The 9,347-nt window shown below is 51.4% G+C and overlaps 1 protein-coding gene across 1 annotated transcript in view; it reads right to left on the reverse strand.

Moving 5' to 3' along the window:
- Positions 1–7,406: 7,406 nt before the first annotated feature.
- LOC102431043 (ras-GEF domain-containing family member 1C-like) overlaps positions 7,407–9,347 on the reverse strand; it is a 24,694-nt gene continuing 22,753 nt past the window's right edge. The window contains 1 exon segment of the mRNA XM_023748412.1: positions 7,407–7,483. Coding sequence (XP_023604180.1) covers positions 7,407–7,483 — 77 coding nt within the window.

Raw genomic sequence — 9,347 nt, forward strand, 5'->3', positions numbered from 1 at the left:
CTCGGGGGGCATGTCAGCCGTGGGTCCTGCACTTCCTTCTCCAGCAGCCTTTCCTCAAGCTCCTCGCAGCTGGGAGGAGGCTGCTGCTATCACCCCAGAAGGCAGAGATGGCTGAGCTGGGCCTGGCTGCAGGGGCGTGGCTGTGGGATGCACCTGGGGACCAGCCTTAGAGAGAGGGCTGGGGTGGTGGGCCTGGGTGAGGGATTGTGTGAGGCAGAGGAGGACACTGTGGTCAGCGGCCCCCAGGCCTCTGGGCCTCACCTGCTGTCCCTGAAGCTCGGCATTCTGGGGTTCCCTCACTGGCCCCTGCAGCGAGTGACTCAGGGCTAAGAAGAGGGAGCCAGGGGACCGGCAAGGCCTCAGCCCTTGGTGTGGGCTTGGGAGCCTTCTTTAGAATGTTCTGTCTCCCTGTGGCCGGGGTAGGACACAGCCTGCTCTGGTGGGAACTGGGCCCTGGGCAGGCCTCACAGAGCTCCAAGGACATTAGCCCTGGAGCTGCCATCATGCATCTCCAAGGCCACTAACTCCTGTGCCGCGGGCCCCTGCTCCTGACAGCAGTGCGCAGTGTGACCGGAGCAGAGGCTGTCCCAGCTGAGGTCTGCAGGGCACCGGTCTAATGTTGCCTCAGGGGAGGCCAGGCACCGAGAGCACGTTGGGTGGGGATGAGAGGACGAGGAGGTGCTTCTGGCCACTCCAGGGATGCCCAGGACTCCTGGGTCTGCCCCTGGGGGAAGGAGCTGGATGTAGTGTTGTTAGGGGCAGAAAGAGAATACTAAGGACCAGCTATAATTATAAGAAATATTAATCATGCTCTGTTAACCGTGATTGTTTTGTTCTGATTAAAGAAGGCACTTTCCAACCTGGCTGAGAGTTGCACATGGGACCTGGGAGCTCACCTGGAAATGCGGCCCATCCTCCCATCGGGAGCTGCCTGTTATCATGGAAAGATTAACAACCTTGTTGCAGAAACCAGAGGCACCAGGACTTTGCAAACCCCCAGGCCTTTGCGTACCCCCAGCCCACATTGCCTGTAAACTGCCTGTTTTGCATACCCATTCTTAGCCCTTTTGCTTGCTTCCCCATGTAATCTTTGTCCTTCTATCCAATATAAGCAGCTGGCTTATGGTGGGGGGCAGAGCAGATTTTGTGGATGACCTGCTGCTCTCCCATACTGCCTGCATCATACTGCCGGCATTATTGGAATAAACGCTCATGATTCAACCCTGTCTCTGCTGAACTGGCTCAAGTAGTGACAGGCAGCCCGGATCCCTTGGTTGTCTGGCTTCAGTGTGAGGCAGGCAGGAGCCTGGGCTCGGTTGAAGTCCAGTCCCTGTGCTGCCACCTGTTCCCGGCATGACTCACCCTCCTGGGATCTCAGATGGAAAGGGGTGGGCTGGTCGGGGTCACCGATCAGATCCTACTTTGTTGTGGCAGAATGCACGGAGAACCATCAGCCAGCTCTGAGGGAGGAAAGTTTAACCTTTATTTCACAGATCTGCTAGTCCAGGGGATTCCAGATCCAAAGCCTGAACTGAACTCGTGGGGAGGCTCTGGCCTCTATTTCTCCTGCTGTAGCGGGCCCCTGAGGGTCTCCGAAGCTCCGCCCAAGTCAGCTGTGGCGGGGCCCTGAGGTTAGGCTCTGCAGGCCCCCCCAAGTCAGTCAGAGTGGGGAAGTAAGACTACAGTTTTAACCAGACACTGAACTAGGTTGAAAGCCCCCCCGCCCTTTTCCTTTTTATTCCCCTGTCTTGTTCCACAAGCTATTCTTAGCCTTGGGGATTACAAAAGACTCAGGAATTGGGGATAAGGTCGATGACCGCTCTAGCTACTTCCTGCTGAAGGCGGGGCGATGAAAAAAAAAGGGGGTTCAGTATCCCGAGTCTTCACCACCTTCCCCAAGGGGGTCGTTGGAGTAGCAAGGGCAGAGAAGTTCTCCTCCCAATACCAGTCTGGGGTTCCGGCGACACTTGTATGAAGACAGAATTAAACTGTTAGAAAACAAAAACAAAAACAATAACTATCCAGATAGGAGGGAATAAGGAGATTCAGGTCGGTCAGCTGGGTCCACTGTCTTCTTGACGATGATCCGCAGGGGTTGGTTCAGGTCAGAGGTCACCTTCCACTCTAGATGCTGACTGTCCAGCTGGTGGGCTGCTTTTACTCGGTAGTGGTGGATCCAGGTGTTCAGTCCTGCAACTTTGAGAGCTGAGGGGGTGGTTAGTACGACTGGATAAGGTCCCTTCCAGGTTGGCTTAAAGGGTTCCTTTTTCCAATCTTTTACCCAAACCTAGTCCCCAGGCTTGTGAGGGTGCACAGCTGTTCCTAGAGAGATGGGCAATCGATCAGTAACCCATCTGTGGACTTTAAGGATACTTTTCCCAAGTCCTTGTAGCTGTTTCTGAATTTCTAAGTTCCCTATTTTCCCCAAATCTCCCTTTGGCCACATTAAGGGAGGGGGTCTGCCATATAGAATTTCAAATGGAGAGAACCCTACCCTGGCTCTCGGGCACAGCCCTCCCACAGGAGCACAAGTGGTAAGATATCTGTCCAGGGTAAGTTGGTCTCCTGGCTTAGCTTAGCCATAGCCTGCTTGAGAGTCCAGTTCATGAGTTCTACTTTCCCTGAATTCTGGGGCCTGTAGGCTGTATGTAAGTTCCACTTAATTCCTAAGGCCTCAGCTACCTGCTGTACTGCCTCAGCCATAAAGGCTGGGTCATTATCTGACCCTATGGTTAATGGCATTCCATACCGTGGAATTATGTCCTTCAGTAATGCCTTAGTGACTTCTCTCGCCTTCTCCATATGGGTAGGATATGCCTCAACCCAGCCTGAAAAGATGCAGATAAAAACTAAAAGATATTTATTTCCTCTACTAGGCCCTATTTCTGTAAAGTCTACCTCTAGATCTTCAAAGGGAGCCTGCCCACAGTGCTGAATTCCTATCGGTCCTGCAGGACCCTGCCTTGCATTGTTCTGTGCACAGAGGAGGCAGCGCTGAGAGACTGAGGCGCAAAAGAAGGGGAGATGGGCAATTAGATAGTATCTTCTTAACTAGGCTTTTAGAACCGTTTTCCCTAAATGGATAAATTTGTGCTGCAGGACTACTCTATGAGCTAACTGTTCTGGAACATAGACCCTATGACCTGGAAGTATCTACCAACCTTCCTTCGTCCTTTTACCCCCTTCTCATTGGGCCCATTCTTCTTCTTGAGGGGTGTATTTCGGAGGTTCAGGTAATTCAGGAACCAGCATAATCCTCAATGGCACTGCCTGCTCCTTAGCAGCTAGCCTTGCCGCTGCATCTGCATGACGGTTCCCTTCTGACACCGAGTCTTTTCCTTTTTGTGTCCTCTACAATGGATGACTGCTACTTCCTTGGGCTCCCAGACTGCTTCTAGTAACTCAAGATCTCATTCTGATTTTTGATTCCTTTTCCTCCGGCTGTCAGGAGCCCCCTTTCCTTGTATATGGCCCCATGGATACGAGGGAGTGAAGGCATAGCGCGAGTCAGTGTAGATGTTAGTGCACTTATCCTTATGGAGTTTTAAGGCTCTGACTAGGGCCCAAAGTTCTGCCCTCTGTGCTGACCATCCTTCAGGCAGGGCCTGTGTCTCTATTATCTCAAAGTCTGATACCACTGCATACCCGGCTCATCTTTTCCTTCATCTAGGAAGCTACTGCCATCCATGAACAATACTAAGTCCGGGTTCTGTAGAGGCCTGTCTGTTAGATCGGCCGGCTGGAGTACACCTGCTCTAGGACTTCCAGACAATCGTGCTCAGGGGCTCCCTCTGCGATGGCAGGAAAGTGGCAGGATTAAGAGTTCTTACTGCCTCTAATCTCATTCGTGGATTTTCACATAGGAGCCCTTGGTATTGAGCCATCCGAGCATGAGTCAGCCAGTGCTGCCCCTTAGCTTCCATAGGGTGACAACAGCATGAGGCACTTTGACATTTAAGTTCTGTCCCAGAGTGAGCTTGTCTGCCTTTTTGACGAATAAGGCCGTGGCTGCCAGGGCCCTGAGGCATGGGGGCCACCCGGAGGCAACCAGGTCAACCTGATTGGAGAGGTAGGCTACTGGCTTCGGCCAAGGTCCCAACTGCTGAGTCAGAACTCCTAGGGCTACCCCGTTGGAAAGTCCCGCGTCACATCTGGGAGCCCTAGGGCCGGCGCCTCAGTGAGCTTTGCCTTCATGGTCGTGAAGGCTTTTTCCTGGTCAGGACCTCAGTTAATGGGTGCCTTTTCCTTTCCTTCTCTTCTGCCTTTTTCAAAGGCGGCCAGACTCAGACCCTTAGCCAGTCTGAGCTTTGACTTCCCTCCCGGAAAGACCCAGAGACGGTGAATACCGTCCAGAAGCCGTTCCTCCAGAGCCGTGGTTGGCAAACTGCGGCTCGTGAGCCACATGCGGCTCTTTGGCCCCTTGAGTGTGGCTCTTCCTAAGCCTTAGGAGTACCCTAATTAAGTTAATAACAGTGTACCTACCTATAGAGTTTAAGTTTAAAAACTTTGGCTCTCAACAGAAATTTCAATCGTTGTACTGTTGATATTTGGCTCCGTTGACTAATGAGTTTGCCGACCACTGCACTAGGGGATCCGAGCTCTCCTGAGGTCAACAGGTACCTAGGGAGGGGCCAGCTACCCCTTCTGTCCCATAAGACAGGCCAGAACTCGGACCCGTTTCCCGGGGGAAACTTCAGTTTCAGACGTCTGATTCTGGCTTCCCTCCGGGAAGTCCCAGAAAGGTTCCTGCCTCTTTTGGGTCCACCTGAGTGCAGAGTCGCCGCAGTCCCTCCGGCCCCGGCCCCGTGAATCAGGAACCGGAGGCGAATGTGCCGGAGGCGCCTTCCTTGGGTCCCAGAGCCGGAAGCGAGTGCCCCGAAGTCCGCTCTTGTCAGCAGTGGCCTAACAGCCAACTCAACTGACCTTTCTCGGCCAATGCACCCAATGCCGTGGCAGAATGCACGGAGAACCACCAGCCAGCTCTGAGGGAGGAGAGCTTAACCTTTATTTCGCAGATCTGCTAGTCCAGGGGATTCCGGATCCAAAGCCTGAACTGAACTATGGGGAGGCTCTGGCTTATGTATCTGCTCCTGTGGCGGCCCCTGAGGGTCCCTGCAGTTCAAGTCAGCGGTGGCGGGGCCCTGGGGTTAGGCTCTGCAGCTCCGCCCAAGTCAGTCAGAGGGGGAGGTAAGACTGCAGTTTTAACCAGACACTGAACTAGGGTGTAAGCCCCCCATTTTCTTTTTCAGCTTGACCCTTGTGTGCCGCTTTGCCTACCTCTGCCAGGCGGCTGGGCCCTCTGGTACCTTGCAGGGTCCTGGGATAGCTGGTGTGGACAGGAGCCAGCAGGCTGTGTCAGTGCACCCTCAGCACACCACTCTGCCCAGCAGATCCTGACCAGGAATAGGGGTGCACATCACACCCCTGACTTCCTGGCTGGGGGACCTGGTCACATGCCAGGTGAGGGCTTAGCGGCTCCACAGCGTACCTGCTTCCTGGCTCAGGGTAAGGGCTGAGTGGGGGCCCACGGGGGGACCTTGTGGTGGGCTGAGGGCCTTCCCCTGCTTCGTAAGCCCCCCTGCTGCCCACCCCCAGCAAGAGAGGCATCTCTTGGGGTGGGGTGGGCCCCGAGGACTGCCTAGAAGAGGAGGCTGGAACCACAGGTCCTCGCAGGACTGTCAGAATCTGTCCACCGAGGTCTTTCAAGCACGTACTATGGCCCAGGTCCTGTCAGCATGGTTTGGGGTCTATGGCGTGGAAATGGCTACCACACCCCCTCCGCCCCAAGGCCACGCCGTTCCCAGGCCTGCGTCCCGGCAGAAGCCCACGGTGAGAGACCGATGTGGGCCTGGCTACGCACGGTATACCGATGTGTTTACACCAACGTTATAGTTTACAATGTGCTGTACACGTTGTCATCTCTGACTCGCATTTGTCCTGCTGACGGGCATCCAGCTATCACTAGAAAGCTAACCCCTGGGGCCAGAAAGATCCAGAAAGGGGGCCCATGGGGCTGCAGAAACCAGCCCATCTCAGGCAGGGTAGGGCCTTCTGCTTTACGGCAGGGCCCTGTGGGCTCTGGCCCCTCACAGCCTGCTGGGGCTCTGAAGGCTCCCAGGCACCTGGTGGCAGAACCTCCAGGGCTTGAGACACTAGTGAGCTGGGTTCTCCCCGAGGACAGACAGACCGCCCAGCAAGGTAACCGCCGCCGCCCTGAGGCACGTGCCACCCGTGTGGCTGGAGGTCCTGGGCCCTCCCAGGGCTGAGGGTCCACAGAAGGGGAAGAGTCTCCGGAGCCTTGTGGTCACTGTGGCGGGTACCAGACCATGGGGTCACCGTGTGCAAAGCGGTGAGGCAGCCAGGCCTCCCCTGGCCCCGGGCCAGCCTGGGCAGGGCTGCAGAGGGCGTCTGCGGTCTCTCCTCCTCCTCCTCCTCCTCCTCCTCCTCCTCCTCCTCCTCCTCCTCCTCCAGCTCCCTGAGCCTCACGTCTTCTCCAAAATAGAAGACCTATAGATTTAAGCAGCCCGGCGGCCGGTGGTTATTTTTCTTTCCCTCCAGGTGTGACCTTCTCAACAGGCGGCCCCCACCCCAGAAGGGCATCGTGCAATGTCCTTGGCTCAGGCCCCACTGTGGATCCTCTCTGCTCCACTCTGTGCTCACGGACTGAGCGAGCAGGTGTGTGTCTCACGTTCTGGCATAAGAATGTGGACTAGGGCTTCCAAGGACGGGACATACGTCTTCATTGCCCACAGGTGCAGCCACCAGCCACAGGGGCTGTGGTCCCAGCCTCCCCTTGTAGGCAGTCCTTGAGGTCCACCCCCACCCCAAGATTCTGGCCAGACCAGCCCTCTCCTCATGGGCTGGGGACACTCCTAGGAGGCGAATGAGCTGGGTCTGATGAGGTTCCTCAGCCCAGTTCTGGCCCCAAGCACCCCACTCCTCTCCTGCATCCTGTCTTGGCACACAGACTCCCCCTCCCCCACCCCCCATCTCATCACTCACCTTACCAGCGGTTCTCCACCTGTGGGTTGCCAACCTATGGGTTGCGACCCCTTTGGGGGTCGAACGACCCTTTCACAGGGGTCGCCTAAGACCATAGGAAAACACATATATAATTACATAATGTTTTTGTGATTAATCACTATACTTTAATTTATGTTCAATTTGTAACATGGAAAATACATCCTGCATATCAGATATTTACATTCCGATTCATAACAGTAGCAAAATTACAGTTATGAAGTAGCAATGAAAAATAATTTATGGTTGGGGGTCACCACAACAGGAGGAACTGTATTAAAGGGTCGCGGCGTTAGGAAGGTTGAGAACCACTGATCTAGACACACACACTCACCTTGGAGATTTCCACCCCTCCCCCACCCCCCATCTCCTCCAGGCACACGGACTCACCTTAGAGATTTCCATCTCTCTTTTTCTGTGTGGTTCTCTGGGCTCTCATTTTCACAGGAAGCCAAATAAAGACCTAGACAGAAAATGGAGTGAAATTACACAATTATGGTTGATGATAATAACCTGTTCTACACTCAGAGTCTGACCTACTTTTTGGTTTTAAAATTAAACTTGTGGTTGGAGATAATTGTAGATTCACATGCAGTTGTAAGAAACGACACAGACAGATCTGTGCGCCCTTTACCAAGTGTCTCCGAATGGCAGTCACTTGCAAAACGGTAGGACGGGTGGCCCCTGGGATATTGCCCCTGTTACAGTCAAACGCAGAGCGTGCATCACCTCTAGGACCCCTCATGTTGCCCCTCAGTGGCCACACCCACTTCTCTCCCATTTCCACCCCTTTCTTAACCCCTGGCAACCACTGATCTGTTCTCCGTATCTAAATTTTGTCATTTCAAGAATATTATATAAATGGAGTCATTTTTCACTCAGCAGAATTCTCTGGAGATTTGTCCATGAGGTAGTGTATCAGTACTTTACTTCTTGGTGCCGAATAGCATTTCATAGTGTGGATGGACTAACCGTTGTTTAACCGTTCACTCCTGAAGGGCCTCTGGGTTATTTCCAATGTTGGGCTATAACAAACTAAGCTGCTGTAAACATCGGCGTATGGGTTTTTGTGTGAATGTGAGTATTTATTCTCTGGAAGAAACATCCAAGAGTGGAATTACTGTCATATTTTGTTTTATAAGAAACTCTTTGTTTAGTTCTACATCTTAAAAGATTTTCTGTTGTGTGTTTTTTATAGTTTTACATTTGAGTCTGTGATTCTTTTGTTATTATTTTTTGCATAAAGACTAAGATTTAGGTCAAGGTTCATTTTGGGGCCTATGGATGTCCAAATGTCCAAGTCATTGGGCATGTTTGTGTGGGTCTATTTCTGGGATCCCTGTTCTGTCCCATGGATATATGTCCTGCCAACACCACACTGTCTCTATTACTGTGGTCTTAATATTGGGTAGAGTGATTCCTTCCATCTTATTTTATCTCCCCAACATTATTTCAACTATTCTAGTTCCTTTGTTGCTCCTTATAAATTTTAGAATAAACTTACTTATAACTATAAAAAAGAAATCTTGCTGGGATTTTGGTAGGAATTGCATTAAACCTGTACTTAAATTTGAGTAGGAGAATTAGTGTTTGCTATGTTGACTCTTTCAATTCATGAACATCATGTTTCTCCATTTTCAAATCTTCTCTGATTTCTTTCATCAGCATTGTGTAGTTTTTAGAATACAAATCTTGTACATGTTTTGTTAGATTAACTTCTACTTCATTTTTTTGAACAATTATAAATGATATTATATCTTTTTTTGGCATGATATCTTTAATTTTGCTGTCTTCATATTCATTGTCAGCATGTAGGAAAGAGTAGACTTTTCCATTTTTATCCTGTATTCTGCAACTTTTGCTAACTCACTAGAAGTTTTTGTAGATTCCTTGGAATTTTTTATAAATGCAAATTGGGATAGTATTAATTCTTCCTTTCTGAATTGTATTTCTTTTTAAAAATTACTTTTAATTTATTTTACTGAGGTGATATTGGTTAATAAAATTATATAGGTTATGCCCTAGCTGGTTTGGCTCAGTGGATAGAGCGTTGGCCTGTGGACTGGAGGGTCCTGGGTTTGATTCTGGACAAGGCCACATGCCCAGGTTGTGGGCTCATCCCCAGGAGGGGGCGTGCAGGAGGCAGCTGATCAATGGTTCTCTCTCATCATTGATGTTTCTATCTCTCTCTCTCCCCTCCCCTTCTTCTCTGAAATCAATAAAACTATATTATCAAAAATTACATAGATTTCATGTGTACAATTCTATAATATATCCTCTGTATGTTGATTGTGTGTCCATCACTCCAAGTCAAGTCTCCTTCCATC

This window comes from Myotis lucifugus, unplaced genomic scaffold, assembly GCF_000147115.1.
Source record: "Myotis lucifugus unplaced genomic scaffold, Myoluc2.0 scaffold_1372, whole genome shotgun sequence".
Classification (NCBI taxonomy): Eukaryota; Metazoa; Chordata; class Mammalia; order Chiroptera; family Vespertilionidae; genus Myotis; species Myotis lucifugus.